Here is a 17299-nt window from a genome sequence, read left to right on the forward strand (position 1 = left end):
ATATCTCGGCGGGAAGAACGCAGGGAGGGTGCACAGACAAGTCGAGTCTGGAGCCAGAAATTTTAGGTGGGGGCAGGAGCGAGGGTGGTGAGGTGGGGGAGGTTTCAGGAAGAGCCGAGGGTGGGGCGGGTTTGTGGTTAGCAGAAGATCACGTACCCGACAAAGAGGCAGGAAAGCCATCGTTCTGGAAGATGGATGAGCCTGAGGACTTAGAACGGCTGGTGGCCACGACCCCTGCGGTAAACGTGGCTTGTGGATGTCGTTTCTAGCTACTGCGAGGAGATCCCCGTGGAGGAGAATGAGGTGAACGACAGTTCGTCCAAAAGCAGCATCGAGACCAAGCCGGACGCCAGCCCGCAGCTGCCCAAGAAGTCCGTCACCAACAGCACCCTGACGTCCACGGGCAGCAGCGAGGCCCCCGTCTCGGTAGGGGCCGCAAGCCCATGGCTGCCCTCCACCCCTGTGCCGTGGCCAGGACCCCCCTCCCCCTGCCTAGCTAGCCCAACAGAGACCTAGCCTAGGGTAGGGAGGGTGGTTAGTCCATCTGGACGAGTCAGGGCGGGGGCTCTCTATTCTGATGCATTCCAGGGTCCAGAGCTGGGATCTCGGTACAGGGTCCCGTTTGGACTAACGAGCAAGCGCATGAGGGCCGTTCTGCACTGGCTTCATGGGCTCCGCCCCCGGGGCACTCTGGCTCAGGCCCTGTGGTTCTGCACCAACTGCATGGGCTCTGCCCCGGGATGCTGTGGATCAGGCCCTGTGGTTCTGCACCGACTGCGTGGGCTCCACCCCGGGGCGCTCTGGCTCAGGCCTTGTGGTTCTGCACCGATCGTGTGGGCTCCGTCCCGGGTGCTCCTGATCAGGCCCTGTGGTTCTGCACCGACCGCTTGGGCTCTGTCCCGGGTGTTCCTGATCAGGCCCTGTGGTTCTGCACCAACTGCGTGGGCTCTGTCCTGGGTGTTCCTGATCAGGCCCTGTGGTTCTCCACCGATCGCGTGGGCTCTGCCCCAGGGCGCTCCGGCTCAGGCCCTGTGGTTCTGCACCGACCGCGTGGGCTCTGTCCTGGGTGTTCCTAATCAGGCCCTGTGGTTCTGCACCGACCGCGTGGGCTCCGTCCCGGGTGCTCCTGATCAGGCCCCATTTTTTTCTCATCGCCTTGACCGGAAGGCAGAGTCCCACGTGGAGGGTCGGCCCACAGCCTGGAGCTGAATCCCACTCAGCGGCTCCTGGCTGAACAGGAGGGCCTCTGTAGCAGCTCACAGAACATCCAGGCTTCTGTGTGTGCCCACGGCCACAGTCCCAACAGGACGGAGACGTGGAGGAGAAGGGATTGCTGACAGGATGGCTACATGGCTTTCTGCGGGGGATTGGGGCTGACGCCCTGCCTCTCTCTATGTCTCTGGCAAGCACATTCACCCTCTGGCGATTAAAAACAACAAAAATGTGTGGGAGCACCACTGTCCTTGGCTAAGAGGAGGGAGAACCTTCACTCAGGAAGGGGTCAGGAAGGGTCAGGCTGGCAGCTAGGCTCCCACAGGGTAGGACTCCTGGCTTGGGGTGAAGCCACCTAGCCTTAGAATGAAAGCACCGTTCATTGGATGCTTAAGTCTTTATTTTCTGCCTCTGAGGTTATCTTTAAAATACAAAGAACTACATTGATTGCCTTCCAGGTTAATGGGAAAATGAATGAAAACATGCTTAGGAAGCATTTTGAGTTCATTAAATAAAAAAGGGAAGACCCAAGGCAGGCGAGTGCGAGGACAGCTGTCTTCTAGGAAAGTCCCCGGGTGTGACATCAGACAGCCGAGTGGGCTGGGAACGGAGGGCTCCCCTGGCCGGCCTCTCCTCTGCCTTGGAGCCTAGAACCGGCCAGGCTTGCCCCCAGGGTGACTCCTCTGTCCCTCTAGTTTGACGGGCTGCCGCTGGAGGAGGAGGTGCTGGAGGGAGACGGGGCCCTGGAGAAGGAGCTCGCCATGGACAGCATCATGGGGGAGAAGATCGAGATCATCGCGCCCGTGAACTCCCCTTCGCTGGACTTCAACGACAACGAGGACATCCCCACCGAGCTCAGTGACTCTTCCGACACTCATGATGAAGGTGGGCACTTGAATAGGGTCTGTGCCTGCCCACGGCTTGGTGACTAAGAGAGCTCGAGCCCACCTGGCCGACCGCCAGTTGGTCCCAGACCTAGCAGCTCGAGAAACATGCCTGGTGCATGCACATACCCCAAGTCCCGGGAGGAGACTGGAGGAGAGGGGATTGCGGTGTGGCCATCCTCCGTGGGGACGCTTTCTCACTCTCCCTCAGCCCTGCTTTCTCTGTCTCTCTCTTGGGCGAGTGCATGTGCCCTATAGCAAAAACCAAACTACAAAGAAAGTGAATCCAGGACCAGCCTGGGGCCTGGTGACTAAGAGAGCTGGATCCCACGTGACTGACTGCGTGGTTTGATTCCTGCACCCAGTGGCTTGAGAAGCATACTGGGCACGTGTGCGTGCTCAAAATTCTGGCATGGAGAAGAGATTGTGGAGTGTCTCTACCTCGTGGGAGTGCTTTCTCCTTCTCCTTCTCCCTCTCTTCCTCTCTCTGGTGAGTGCATGTACCTTCTGAGGAATTAAAAAAGAAGAAGAAGAAGAAGGAAGGAAGGAGAGAGAGAGAGAGAAAGAAAGAAGGCCCAGTGGCCCTGCTTGAAGGCTGCCAGGCTCTGTGGGGACTGGAGTGAGTCTCTGCATTCCTGGCGGGGTTGGGGACACCCACTGCTGTTAGCAAACGTCCCTTTTCCAGGTGTTCCCTCTAGCATCCTTGTCATTCCAGGTGTGTCCTCCTTGGCTTGATTCTGCCATGCGGTCTTGTCGCCACTACAGTGCCCCTGTTAACTCTGCTTGCCTTGGGGCTCTGTCCCTAGATGTGCGGCCAGGAACTGCTCCTAGAAATGAGTGTGGACGCTTCCTCAGGGTGGCTGCAGAGCTCATTCTGGTCTCCAGGGGGCGAGGGAGTGGCTGGATCTGACCCCGCCTGCCTCTTTCATCATTCCCTACCTCACTGCTGCCCGGGGCTGCCACCCTCGGGCACAGGCTGCATCTGACACTCCACACCCCGAAGCCAGCCTCACAGCATCCATGACCATGGCAGTGTCCTCCCTGTATGGTGGTGGGGTGTTTCTAGTGGGTGGCTGCAGACGGTCGCCACAGCTCGCTGTGTAGTCTCTCCTCGGTGCCACCTGTCATCGTTTCTAAGCTTCGCCCTGTTCAGACCCAGGGCCAGTGCAGATGACCGCGCAGAGGGTCCTGCCTGATAGTGAATGCCATTCACATGAGCCTTGCTGCGCTGCACGGTGCCCGGTCTGCAGTCGTGGGACCATCCCTACAGGAGGCTACGGAGTTCTTTCCTGGTTTCCTCTGGGTCCTAGGCATGCCAAGAGCACGATCCTGCTATGGAGGCTCGTTCAGTCCACACGTGCAATAACTAGGAGCTGCGAGTGCGGGTTTGCAAGAGGCTCCCCTGTACCTGCAGACTGTCCTCCTGCAGCAGGTCTCCGTGTCCTCACACCTGCAGACCGTCCTCTTGCAGCAGGTCTCCAGCTACAGCACTCTGTGCCGTATCACACTGACATGTTAGGCGGGGTGGGGCAGGCCGGCCCTGGAAGTGAAAGGAGCTCAGGGCTCCCTGACCTTGCTCTGTGTGCCGCTCGCTGGCTCCTTCTGATTGGTGGCACTCTGCTGTGATGCAGCTGTGATCCTATGCCGGAAACAGAGGGGAGAGGTTACTGAAACCATGGGGGAGTGGGGCTGGCATGGTGGTTAAGGCATTGGATCCCACATTGCTAACTCTGCATTTCGAGTCCCAGACCTGGCAGCCTGAAAAACATGCTGGGCATGTGTGCCCACAATCCCAGGAGGAGAATGGAGACGGGATTGTGCTGTGGCCATCCCCCTGGGGCGTAATTTCTCACTTTCCCTCTCTCTGTCTCTCTCTTGTAAGAGCACATGCCCTATGGCAAAAAGAAAGAAAGAAAAATAAAAGAAACCATGAATGGGGAAGATAAGGCGCCCCGTGGCGGGAGAGCAGATGTCATGCAGCCAGTGGTCACAGCCCGTCAGGCCGGCCCCAGCTCTCAGTGCTCTTCTGGGAACAGATGGCTCCAGATTGCTTGGTGTCCCTGAGCCACCCAGGCACGGTGGCAATGCCATTTATCATCAGTTGCAGTAAACTAACTCCTAGACTTGGGCGGCTCATCCGTTGGTTCACACAACCTTGGGAATCCATCTCTCTGGGCTGTAGTCAAAGCCCTGGATCGTGGAAGCTGGCCAGTGTAAGGGTGATTGCACGTCCCATCTGCAGGATGAGCTGACACAGTGTCACCTGCAGCAAACTCGTGCATCCCAGTAAGGGGAAGAGACCGCAGTGGGGCCCACGAGGCCTGCACCCACCCCAGGGCCTCCCCGACCTTCACACCTGAGACAGGGAGCCCTGGGGGTGGGCCCCTGGGCCCCTGCTCCTCCGTGGCGCCTCTACCTACTCGTCCTCTCTTCCATGCAGGGGAGGTCCAGGCCTTCTACGAGGACCTGAGCGGCCGGCAGTATGTGAACGAAGTCTTCAACTTCAGCGTGGACAAGCTCTATGACCTCCTCTTCACCAACTCGCCCTTCCAGCGCGACTTCATGGAGCAGCGCCGCTTCTCCGGTCCGTTCTGCTGCGGCCGCCCTACCTGTCCTCCCCTCTCCCCATGCACCCTCCTGTCCAGGCCCCTCTCTCTGGCCTCCTGCAGTGCTAGACCTCACTCGGGGCCTTCTGGCCTCTCCTTGCCCAGGCCCACCGTGCTCTCCACACTGGAGCCTGCCCAGGCTCGGCCCTGAGGTCCACTGTGTAGGGGACGGCAGCTCCCGCTGACAGGAGGCCCCGCTGTGCACTAAGCCCATGCCACCCTCACTCAGTCGCTGCAGCCGCCCTGTGCAGCACTGTGGTCCCACAGAGACATTGTGACTGGCCCAACATCGGGCAGCTAAGAAGGGGCTGAGCTGGGGTTCCAGTCCAGGACTTCAGGGGTTCGCAGCCTGTCCTGCACCTCTGGCCTACCCCCTCGCTTCTACTCTTTCTGCAGCAGGGCCTGCAGTACAGCCTGGCAGAGCTGTCGTGCTTCCCAGTCCTTGAAAATGCATTTGGGTGGGCCGGCAGGTGATGTGGTGGTTAAGGCACTGGACTCCCACGTGGTCAACCACAGTTTGAGTCCCGGACCCAGTGGCTTGAAACTCATGACAGGCACATGTGCATGTGTGCACACATGCAGGAGGAGAAGGGATTGTGGTTGCCAGTTCCCCTGGGGGGGGATTTCTCACTTTCTGTCTCTCTGTCTCTCTCTGGCGAGTGCACATACCCTAGAACAAAATTTCTCACACACAAAAATAAAAAAGAAAGAAGAAAGAAAGAAAAAAACAGAAAATGCATTTGGGCACCAAAGAGCCCAGTGCCAGGAGCAAGGTCACGGGAAGGGCGCGAGAGGCCACGCCTCAGAGGAGCAGACTTGTTCCCAAGGGACCATGGCCCTTTCCACAGTGACTCCAGTGTTGCCTGCACCCCCGGACGTGGCCCCAAGACCTCCTGCCCCACCCGGAGCAGTCAGCCCTCAGCAGCACCCTGTAGAATTTCGGCAATGCTACAATGAGCCTCTTTCTGCCTCGACCCCCGCCCCCCGGCCCTCGGGCTCCCATTGGCTTCTTTTTGGGGGCTAGTCTGTAGGCAGCATGGCCAGGAGTTCCTGGGGGACCTCAGCCGGGGAGGGGCGCGCTCCCCCTCTCATGCCAGGGCTTCTCTCCCTGCAGACATCATCTTCCACCCGTGGAAGAAGGAGGAAAACGGGAACCAGAGCCGGGTGATTCTGTACACCATCACCCTGACCAACCCCCTGGCCCCCAAAACCGCCACCGTCAGGGAAACGCAGGTGGGTAGTGAGAGGGAAGGCAGCGAGAGTGGGCGGGGAAGGGGCCAGCAGAGGGCGGATGGTTATGTTGCTAGACTCCCACACAGTCGGCCGCGGTTCCAGTTGCAGACTCATGGCTTAGAATGTGTGTGCGTGCCCAAGATCCCAAAAGAATGGAGCAGGGATTGTGGTTGGCCATCCCCCTGTGGGGTGATTTCTCGCTTTCTGTCTGTCTGTCTGTCTCTGTCTCAGCAAGCACACGGGCCCTGTAACAAAAATCTCTCTTAAATAAACAAAAAGAAGAGTGGGGTAGGAAAGTCTCCTCGGCTGTGAGGTTCCCGACGGTGTTGGGCGGCTTCTGGGTGCAGGTGGTGTTTGGTGGTGCAGATTCAGGCGCAGGTGCAGGCGCTGCCTCTACTGTGCTCAGAGCTCTCCTCCGTCCCTGCAGAAATCAGGTGGGGCAGGGGGAGGCTGCGGAGGGGCTGTCCCATCGTGCTTAGCCAGTTCTGTCCTTCGGCGCCCTCCCCACAGACCTTGTACAAGGCGAGCCAGGAGAGCGAGTGCTACGTGATAGACGCCGAAGTCCTCACCCACGACGTGCCCTACCACGACTACTTCTACACCATCAACCGCTACACGCTCACCCGCGTGGCCCGCAATAAGAGCCGGCTCAGGTGCGCGACGTGCAGGCCACCCGGGGCGGGTGGGATCCTGGGGCCTGCGGGGCTGTGCCAGCGGGTGGGGTCCTGGGGTATACAGGCTGTGCTGTGTGGTGCAGGTGGGGTCCTAGAGCCTGGGGCACAGGGGTGGTGGAGTCCTACCTCAGGAGCATCTGTTTGCCCCTGAGGGGAGGGAGGAGGCTGAGCGGCCTCTTCTACCTGCTTTCTGGATCCCTCCTCCTGAGGCCTTCTGAGCCCTGCTCACCTCCAGCCTGGCAGTTACCCAGCATTTCCCTCACCATCTACATCTCAGGGAAACTTCCGTCCCTCCGGGCGTTCGTGGTTGTGGGTTATGCAGTCTGTCTAGGCGCTTTACCTGCATTCACTGGACTCTTTAGAACGAACCAGGGAAGTGGATTCTCATTGTTTGGCTAAGAAAACTGAGACTCACAGGAGTTAGGAACTTTGCCAAGAACCACGTCCCTATCGTACGTGCTGAAGCTCGGGTCTTGGAAACACAGACCGGGCCCTTTGCACCGTTACTACTCACCTGTCCTGCCGGACGGAGGCCTCCAGAGAAGGCAGGTTCCAGCCTGTCCCCAGCCTATCCCCAGCACGCTGCATGAGACCTGCGTGTGCCGGCATCCAAAAACTGTCGGCTGAATGAGTAGTTCGTGGGGGCACTGCGAGGTGCGTGCAGAGGAAGGTGTGTAGACCCTGACACTAAGAAGCTCGTAGTCTGGGGGTCAGCAGGTGGTGTGGTGGTGAAGGTGCTGGACTCCCACATGGCCGATTGCAGTTTCTGTCCCAGACCTGGCAGCTGGAAACTCACGCTGAGCGTGTGTGCCCCCAGTCTTAAGAGGAGAATGGGGGGGAAGAAATTGCGGCATGGGGGTGATTTCTCACTTCCCTCCCTCTGATGAGTGTGGGAGCCCAATGACAAAAATCTCTTTTAAAAAAAAAAAAAAAAAAAAAAAAAAGAAGCTTCTAGTTCAAAGACACACAGTCCTTAGGTTTTTGTTATAGGGCGCGTGGGCTCACCAGAGAGACAGAGAGACAGAAAGCGAGAAATCATCCCCCCGGGGGGATGGCCACACCGCAATCCCTTCTCCTCCATTCTCTGAGGCTCTTAAGCACACACGCACACGTGCCCGGTGTGAGTTTAAGCCACCGAGTCCGGGACTTAAACTGAAGTCTTCTACATGGGAGTCCAGTGACATAGCCATTACGCCAGTTGCTGGTCCCTAAACTAAGTTCTTCTAGAACTTCCTTAAGGAGCCAAAATGCATTCATGTGGTTCAGATAAAATAGAAGTTGAGGGAAGGTTACACAGAGATCTCTTGGGACTCAGAGAGATTAAAACCTGCACCGCAAGAAGGGCCTGCCTCTTTTTCATCCTCTGAATTATTTTTTTAAGAGCAGCTTCCTGTGCTACTCTGGGCCTGGGTCTCCCCACTGCCTTCAGTGCCCTTTCTCACCTTCCTATTCTTTCTTCCCTCCCTTCTCTCTCCTCTCCTCTCTTCCTCCTGTTTTCGCTACAGTGTCTAGGTTTCTTTTGTTTTTTTAGAAGAGTTATTTATTTATTTTTATTATTGTTGTTACTTTTTAATTTGTTATAGGGTGTTTGCACTCACCAGAGAGAGGAAGTGAGAAAGCGAGCTGCAGGTCCCTGATAGGGTCTCCTGGGTGTGTGTCTTTTCTGCACAGCCCACACAGGGCACTGGCTCACTGCCGACAGCTCCTTAGGGCAGTGCCCATCCTCTGTCCCCTAAGCCCTGGCGGAGTGGGGCACTGGGGCCGCTGTGAGCCCAGGCTTTCTCCTGTTAGGCCGGGAGTGACAGAGTCCCTGACAAGGGGCAGGGGCTGGGCCACAGCCTTTCCCACAGTGGCAGGAACTGGGATGTCACTGAGGGGTAATGTTGCCGCACCTCGGGAGGAGACAGCAGTGCTGTGTGGCAGAGGAGGGCGCCGGTGTGGGGGAGATGGCAGCCATGTGGCCAGTGGCTGAGGAGAGAGTGCTCGAAAGAAGCCAGAGCTGGTGGGGTTGCAGACAGAGCAGGAAGGCAGAGGCCAGCTGGAGCCGCTGATTGCTTAGAAGTGAAAGCAGTGAGGCCCAGAGACTGGCTTGGACTTCAGAGCTCTGGAGCGGGAGAGAAGGGCCCTGACAAGGACGGGCCACCTTGCTCCCCTTCAGTGTCAGTTGCGCAAGAGTTTGGTTTCAGACCTGTGCATTCTTGAAGCTAGCTCGCAGCTGCTCGGTAGCACCTGGACCTGGCCGGGAGGAGGCATCGTGGTGTCATGCAAGACTTGAAATCAGTCTGGTCTGCCTCCGTTTTCCCATCTGTAAAACGGGCATAATTCCACTCGCTCCCCTGGCTTCAGCTGGGGTTCAGGGAGATCAGACCAAGTGGCAGATGTGACAGTACAAACGCGAGGCAGCTTTGCCCTAAACCTGAGTTTCCCTTTTCTGAGCCGAGGCGGGGCCTCCAGGAAGTGACTGGTCTCGTTCCTGGCTTGCTCCTTAGGGTCTCCACAGAGCTGCGCTACCGGAAACAGCCCTGGGGACTGGTGAAAACGTTCATTGAGAAGAACTTCTGGAGTGGGCTGGAGGACTACTTCCGCCATTTAGGTGAGCACCGTGGTCACTGCTGCTGGGTGGCCCGTGGGAGCTGGTGGGCCCTACAGCCTGGACGCCATTCACAGGGTGGGAACGTGGATCAGGGAAAGAAACCAAGGCCATGAAGTGGTTGCAGGGCGTCCCTAAGTCTGCCCCACAGGTGAAAAGCAAATGCGCCGTGTGTGTGTGAGTGCACATGCGCTTTATTTTTATTTTAAGCTTTTTGCCTTAATGTGCATGCACTCGCTGGAGAGACAGAGACAGTGAGAGGGAAATTAAGAAATCACCCCCCAGGGGGATGGCCACCCGCAGTCTCTTTCCTCCTGGGATCTTGGGCATGCACGTACACGCGCCCAGCATGATTTTGAAGCCACCGGGTCTGGGACTCAAACCGCGGTTGGCCATGTGGGAGTCCAGCCACGCCACTGCTACACCATCTGCTAGCCCCGCATGTGCATTTTGGAGACTATAAGTTCCACAAGATCATGAAGGATCTGATCTGTGACATCCCCCTCCAAAACCGAGCCACAGATGGAGCGGTGCTGGTGGTAATTCTGTTACAAGAAGGACCCGCCAACGCCTGCGGGTGTACTGTTCAGGAAGCGTGTGGCATGCCCCGCTGTATGCGTGCCCGTGTGGGACTGCCCAGTGGAGGGTTTGGGTGGGGCTGGGCCCCAGACGCTCTCCCTACATGGGCTCATGGGCACCCATCCCTGATGGGACCTGCTGGCCCGCCTGCCTCTCAGTGCAGTCTGGGAGCTTGGTCCCCACAGACCTCCTTCTGGAGCCCACGTGCGGGCCAAAGGTCTGGGAGGATGCCCCGACGTGCCCTCCTGCCCCTGACAGAGAGCGAGCTGGCCAAGACGGAGAGCACCTACCTGGCCGAGATGCACAGGCAGTCGCCCAAAGAGAAGGCCGGCAAGGCCCCGACGGTGCGGAGGAGGAAGCGGCCCCACGCCCACTTGCGGGTGCCTCACCTGGAGGAGGTCATGAGCCCTGTCACCACGCCCACTGACGAGGACGTGGGCCGCAGGATCAAGCACGTGGCAGGTGTGTCCTGGGTGGGGATGCCACACGTGCTCGTCGTGCACCGCAGTGGGGTTTGCACATGAGGTGAACATCGCTCCTCAGATCCAAGGCCCCAGTGCACGCCCTCTTTCCCGTTGCCCTGCTGGCTCCCGCGTGCACTCAGCCCAACCAATGTTGCCCCAGGGGTGTGCCCTCAGCTTGCCCGAGTTCCAGGACTACCTGCCGGGCCCAGGAGAAGCCGGGACCCAGACCCCAGTGGTCGCCTCTGAACACAGAGACCAGGGAGTCTGGGGCAGCTGCTCCCGTTGCTCCTGAGACCCACCAAGGGCTGCCCTCCCAGGCATGGGCCCCCTTGGTTTTTCTTCCTGTCCCACCCAGACATCCTCATCCTCATCTGTTCAGCCATGAAGCCCCGGGGGCCCCTTAGTGCTGCATGGGGACAGGGTGGGCGGAGAGGCAGAGGGGGAGGAGAGGCGGCCTGTGTCCCTTCCCGCTTCAGCCAGCACCGACATGTCTCAGAGTGAGCACAGTGCTGGCAGGTGCATACGCGATGTGCCCCATGTCACATACTGATTACGGGTGACACCAGGGTCACACTGGCTGTCACCAGACCGGGCCCAGTGCCACTTCCCCCCCCATAGCTAAATGTGACTTTGTGCTGTCCAGCAAGTCCTGGCCACATAGGTCGTGGTTCGCCCACGTGCTCAGTGCTTAGTGGCTGCCTGCCCCGGCCACGGCCTCACCCCGGGGAGCTGACTCCTCTTGGTAGGCTGGGTATCCATAGCCCTCTGCTCGCAGTGACAGCACCGTGGACAGGGCGCCAACATCCCCTGAGGTTCTCTGCGTGACCATGTTCGCCAGAGGCTGGTGGACCTGTGGACTGTGATGTGACAGCCTCTTTCTTCTCCCGACAGGTTCCACGCAGACACGGCATGTGCCCGAGGACACCCCCGACAGTTTCCACCTGCAGAGTGTGTCTAAGCTGCTGCTGGTTATCAGCTGCGTGTAAGCCACCAGGCGCCCCGCTCTCCTGCCCGGCCCTCCCCCCACTCTTCCCCGCCGGCCACCTGGGCCGTCCCTGGAGCTCAGGGGTGCCTTCACTCTCTCCTCACCTCCCCCTGTGTCCTCTGGTCGTTTCTGCCCCGACTGGTCGCCCTGGCTGCCCTGTCTTCTCGCTTTGCTCCTCCCTATTCCATTCAGCATCACTGAGCATTAGGGCCTCAGAGGAAGACCCTGCCTCAGTATGCACAGCCTCGTAGACTCAGCGTCATACGGGTAATAGACAGAACCCACATGGGTGGAGACAGGACACACGCAGTCCTCCACGGCTGGGGACGCGGTCGGACAGAGCCTGCCAAGTGCTTGTGAGTCCCCACGTTCCTCTGTGAGGCGCCAGCCCTGTTCTGTGCCAGGCACTGGGACTGGCCCTCGTGGCACCCATCCTTGGGCAGGGTGGCCAGACAGAATGAGCAAAGACGGTACAAGAGGGGTAGATACAATTCTAATGGAGAGGGTTTATGCTAATGACCGGGACGCTGTCAAATGGAAGTCCCAGCATTTGCACAGAAAGAGGCTGGGCAAGGCAGAAAAGAAGCAGAGAGACAGGAGGTCACCGCTGTCTGAAGCCTAAGCCCATGCCACTGTCCACCTAGGACCTTCCGAAACCACGTGGACCAGGGGGTGGCCTCGCCAGCTCAGGACGACCCTTCCACCTGGTTCGGCCACTGGCTGGCCTTCTTGCCTAGTTTGAATGGGGGCACAGATCTGGGAGGCCCAGCCGCCCTGCACGCCAGACTGCCTACCTAGCCCCAGCACCCGACCCCTCACCCCCGCCTTCATTGTAGCATTCTCATAGGGACAGGGGGGACATGTCCTTACCCCCCGGGAAACTTACAAAACCTCAGGGGAGACAGAGTCAGCTTTACATTTGAAAAGGGAAAAACAGTTAAGCAGCTTCTGTGAAAATGGTTCACTCCACTTGACCCAGAAAACCTTCCAAACCATGCAGATCAGGAGATTGAAATCTTTTTTCTTTTTTTTTTTTCTTTCGGAGAGGTTTTCGCTATAGGGCACATGCGCTCGTCAGACAGACAGAGACAGAGAGACAGAAAGTGAGAAATCACCCCCCAGGGGGGATGGCCATGCCGCAATCCCTTCTCCTCCGTTCTCCTCTTGGGATCTTGGGCACACACGCACATGTGCCCGGTGTGAGTTTTAAGCCATCAGGTCCGGGACGCGAACCACGGTCAACCACATGGGAGTTCAGCGACATAGCCATTACGCTAACTGCTGGTCCCAGGAGACTGAAATCTTCGCATTCACTTTATGAACCCCCGTGGAGCTGCCCAGGCCATCAATCAGGGTTGGCATGTCTAAAAAGCCACCGAGCATGTAGAAGATGTCACCTTACAGAAGCCGTCTGCCATTCGCTGTTACAGTGGTGGAATGGGAGGTGGACCCAGCCCGACAGTGGGGCTGGACACAGGGTCGGCCCAAAAAGAATACTGACTTTTTGCTGCGCATGCTTAAAGATGCAGAGAGTAACCTGAACTTAGGAATCTGGTCCTTGAGCACATCCAGGAGGACCAGCCCCCAAGGTGCACCGATGCACTTAGAGAGCTCGCGGCGGGATAACCCACACGTGAGCTCCCCTGCACGTTACGATGATCCTTCCAGAAAGGGGACAAGCTGATGTGAACCAGGAGAGGAGGTTGCACAGAAGAAAAAGATATCAAAGAAAAAAAAGTCTTGCACAGGAATCAAATTAGCATAAAATAAATGCAGATAACAGTCAAAGCAGAATGCTTTGATGATGAATGGATTTAGGAAGAAAATACTGGTGGCTAAGAGAGTGAGCTGTAGTGACTTGAGGAGTGGTTGTCACTCGAGGCTAGGGGTCCTGGAGCCATCAATGGTGTGGAAGGAGATGAATGGCCAGCCCCTGGGACCACTGGCGGTCATGTCCTTGGTGTCTGGAACTGAGTGAGAAGCTGTTGGAGAAGATGGTCTCAGGGCCAGTGGTGACAGGCGAAGGTGGCAGACAGCCATCGATGTGACCCGGAAGCTGAGAAGGCAGAATGAGGCTATGGCCACCGATTACTCACCCGGAGCCACCATCATGGAGGGGGCCCCGATGGAGGGTGCAGAGTGCACCGGGGACGGGAGGAGGCCCCCGGGGACCACGAGGAGGACTCCACTCCTGGCTTGGATCATTACACGGAGTAGATGAGCTCCTTCTGACGTGAGTGTAAGAAGCCAAGGTGTTTCCAACTAGCATTGACAGACTTAAATACCGGGACACCTATAAAACCACTGAAGTCACGTACCATGGCATCGGTTTACTGAGGTTCATGCCATTGCCCTGTTGGTTAAACTAAATCTCTGGTGTTGGATTTTGCTGAATAGAAAACTCATTTATGCTCTTTCCGGGTCTTGGTCACAAGTGGAGAAGGCCTGTTCCCTGAGGACGTCGGGAGGCATTGACTGACTCGGGTCGTGTGAGTTTAACATAATCAGACTCAATAGTCTAGCACACAGGATCCAGGCCGGGACCTGCCGACAGCCCACACGAGGAACAGGGTATGGCCCAGCTGGCCCAGCTGGCCCTGCCGTGACGCTGTGCCCCAGCCTCCCGTCTCTTCTCTCTGCTCAGACTACCACAGAGCCTTCACTCAGTGCCAGGGGCAGCCCTCCACTCTCAGCACAGTAAAGACGTGGCATCAGGGCCAGCAGGTGGCGTAATGGCTATGTTGCTGGACTCCCATGTAGTTGACCATGGTTCGAGTCTCGGACCCAGTGGCTTAAATTCACTCTGGGTGCATGTGCGTGTGTGCCCAAAAACCCGAGAAGAGAATGGAGGAGAAGGGATTGCGGCATGGCCATCCGTCCTGGGGGGTGATTTCTCGCTTTCTTGTCTCTCTGTCTCTCTCTGGCAAATGCACGTGCCCTATAGCAAAAACCTCTCCAAAAAAAAAAAGACATGGCGTGAAATTCATCACAGACTGTAGAATGTTCCCATGGAGAACTCCGAGAGCCCAGCCGTGGAGACCTGGGCTGTGAGTTTACGAGACACCAGCTTTACGACTGTGCCCCATCCATCCCCCCGTTCGCCACCTCTTGCTGTGCATCTGTCTACCCCTTTAATGATAAGAGCCAGCCCGTGGAGGCCGCCCGAGTACCGGGGCATTCCATGTGCATTCCCTGTAAGCCACGCCACGACAGCAGCAGGGGAGACAGTGCGGTCTCTGTTGAGGATGGGAGTTCAGAGAAGCTGGCAACGTGAGCCCACGTGAAAAATGTGGAGGTGGCAGGTCAGGAGTTGTTCCTGGATGCTGGCTTTGCCTGTGTCTTGTCCTTTCTAAGTTTATTCTCGCTTGGAAAAGAGACAGTGAGATAGAAATAGAGATAGAGAGAAAGACAGGCACCACCGCTCCGTCCCCTCCCAGAAAAAAAAAAGAAAAAAAGGTCTTCCTGGCTGGTCCTCCCGCAGCCCTAGCCAGCCAGGGTCACCAGTGTGCATGTGTGTGCGCGTGTGCAGGGACAGGGAGACCTCAGACATGAACCAGGGACCTTCCGTGTGGCTCTAGTGTCATGCAGCATTGCTCTCCCACTACACCTGTGCCTCTGACCTGGCCCATCTGTCTCTATCCCGTATGCCACTGTCATAGATTGGCCTTTGGGCAGCCCCTGAGGCCAGAGAGGAGGAGAATGTCTGCAGTCTCTGTGACTCTGTCACCCGCTGGATCCTTCGGCCTCCCTGTCACCTCCGCTCCCTCCTTGTCTCTGACCACCTCTCACCCCACCCCCGGGAGACTTCAGTCAGTCCTGCTGGATGGCAGCAGGTGCAGCGAGGGGACTTGGCAGCTTCTGGGAAGTTCTAGCACTTGCAGGGCCGCCAGGGGCAGAGCTGGGGACCCTCAGAGCTCCTCCTCCCGCCTCCCCCTTGCGTCCCACTGGGTTGGTAGGAGCAGTCGTTTCTCCGTGAGATACCAAGAGCCTGTGTGCAGCTACCTCCCGCTCCTTCCCGGCCAGGCCTCTTCTCGCCCTGCGTCTTCACTCCGTGTTTCTCGCACGCTTGCTCTCGGCTCCCCTAGCCCTCGGCTCTGCACGTGTAGGTGCCCCACCTCGCTCCTCCGTTTCTAACCTCTGCGCCTCCCGTTTCTCTCCCGTGCTCCCGCTAGGATCTGTTTCAGGTACTGCTCTGTGGTTATTCTCTCACCCCACCATCCTTTCCACTCCACTCCACCTCTCTTCCCAGGCACCCGGGGCCTGTGTGCCAGTGCCTGCTTTCCAACGCCTTCAGCGCTGTCACCACACCCCTCACCATGGCTTGGCTGCCGTGTCCTGACCCCCCAGATCAGGGTGCTTCTCTCTGTCCCTGCCCACCGCATCCCTCCAGCTCGCTGGCACGCATGGGTGACCCTGAGCCACAGCAGGGCGCCCTCTGCTGGCCGGGCCCAGGGTGCATCTTCCGCCTTGCGTCTCCTGTTCCCTCCTAGCCTGGTGCTGCTGGTCGTCCTGAACATGATGCTCTTCTACAAGCTCTGGATGCTGGAGCACACCACCCAGACCCTCACCGCCTGGCAGGGCCTGAGGCTCCAAGAAAGGTAGTCCCAGCCTCATCCCCTTGCCATCACCCTACCGCCTGGGCCCAGTGGGTGTCCCCTTTGAAAACCTGACCCTGTTTTTTCTGTCCACTTCTGATTTGGGGCCCATGGGAGCGTGGGGCAGTGAGTGAGGGACGAAAAGCCCTGATGTGACTCTCTGTCCTTTAGGGGTCTGGGAGCACAGGACAGTCTGCCGAGCATAACTCCAGCTGCTGGGGTGCCCCTTCTTCTGCCCCACAGGTTACCCCAGTCTCAGACAGAGTGGGCCCAGCTCTTAGAGTCCCAGCAGAAGTACCACGACACAGAGCTCCAGAAGTGGCGGGAGAGCATCAGGTCCTCGGTGATGCTCCTCGATCAGGTGGGGTGCCCTCTCTGTCCCGACCCCCCGACTCCCTCCCATGACTCTTCTCCAGCAGCCATTATTCTCATTTTTCCCCCTATTGGGTTGTCAGAGATCAATCGGGCCACGTTTTTGCACAGAAGACTCATCATGACTTTTCCGACAACCCAAAATCTAGTTTGCTGTAAGATTATCGATGTCAAAACACTTTTGCTCTTTGCTTCCGTCCCTGTGTTCTTGATCAGTTCTTCGTTTTTTTCTTTCAAACTGTTACGTGCCACGCTTGAGGCCGTGACTCACGTTGAACCCCCACAGCCGAGGGCCCCGACCCTTCATCCCACGGCCTGGGTACTCATTCTGTGCACTGTGATCCTGGTGTTTTTCACCACCGTGGGCTATGACAAGTTTCTAGACAATATCAGTATGTCCTGACGGGGCCAACAGGTGTGTAGTGGTTAAGACACCAGACTCCTCCATGGCCGACCGCAGTTTGAGTCCAGGACCCGGTGGCTTGAAAAATCACACTGGGTGCATGCTGCATGCATGTGTGCCCAGAGTCCTAGGACAAGAATGGAGAAGGGATTGCAGTGTGGCCACCCCGTTGGGGGGGTGATTTCTCTCTTGCCCTCTCTCTGTGTCTGTCTCTCTCTGGCGAGTGCATGCACTCTACAGTAAAAACCTAAAAAGGAAATAGAAAGTGTGCAGAGACAGCCTCCATGCCATCTTCAGGATTCAGGCTCTGTCGCACCTAGAAACTCCCTTAGAGCCAGGGGACGAGCCTGCCTGCTCTGCCGGCACCCGGCCCGAGGGCTGACCAGGGTTCGCACGTCTTCCTCTCTCAGCGGTCCTGTGGGAAGGAAGCCAGTATTCTCATCTTAAAGCCATCTTTGAACGGGCTGTTAGAATCTCGGGGCATTCCTCAGAACAGCGAAATAACAATAAAACAGCACTGAATTTGCAGCGGGGAAACTGTTGGTTAGATGCTAAGAGAACTTTTTTCATAACCCATAGCCTTGGGACAGACATTTGAACAAGAGAATTCCCCTTTTACAGAGATTCAGCCTCCCAGAGACCACATCCTCAAACTCCTTGTGTCTCCCAGCCCCACCTCAGGGGGCAGCCAGCGACCTCCAG

At 57.7% G+C, this 17299-nt stretch overlaps 1 protein-coding gene across 15 annotated transcripts in view; it reads left to right on the forward strand.

Moving 5' to 3' along the window:
• Nucleotides 1-17299, forward strand: part of GRAMD1B (GRAM domain containing 1B) — a 252750-nt gene that overhangs the window by 234018 nt on the left and 1433 nt on the right. For 12 of the 15 annotated variants that reach the window (XM_014587922.2, XM_027771989.1, XM_014587923.2 and 9 more), the window contains 11 exons: nt 270-426; nt 1908-2097; nt 4537-4680; nt 5817-5935; nt 6446-6588; nt 9099-9202; nt 10037-10240; nt 11134-11224; nt 15400-15411; nt 15718-15825; nt 15994-16183. In XM_014587922.2, coding sequence (XP_014443408.2) covers nt 270-426; nt 1908-2097; nt 4537-4680; nt 5817-5935; nt 6446-6588; nt 9099-9202; nt 10037-10240; nt 11134-11224; nt 15400-15411; nt 15718-15825; nt 15994-16183 — 1462 coding nt within the window. The remainder of the gene's footprint in view (nt 1-269; nt 427-1907; nt 2098-4536; nt 4681-5816; nt 5936-6445; nt 6589-9098; nt 9203-10036; nt 10241-11133; nt 11225-15399; nt 15412-15717; nt 15826-15993; nt 16184-17299) is intronic. The other 3 variants (XM_006148813.3, XM_006148812.3, XM_027771990.1) reach the window with 3 other exon arrangements.

The sequence above is a fragment of the Tupaia chinensis genome, unplaced genomic scaffold (genome assembly GCF_000334495.1).
Source record: "Tupaia chinensis unplaced genomic scaffold, TupChi_1.0 Scaffold000247_1, whole genome shotgun sequence".
In the NCBI taxonomy this organism is placed as follows: domain Eukaryota; kingdom Metazoa; phylum Chordata; class Mammalia; order Scandentia; family Tupaiidae; genus Tupaia; species Tupaia belangeri.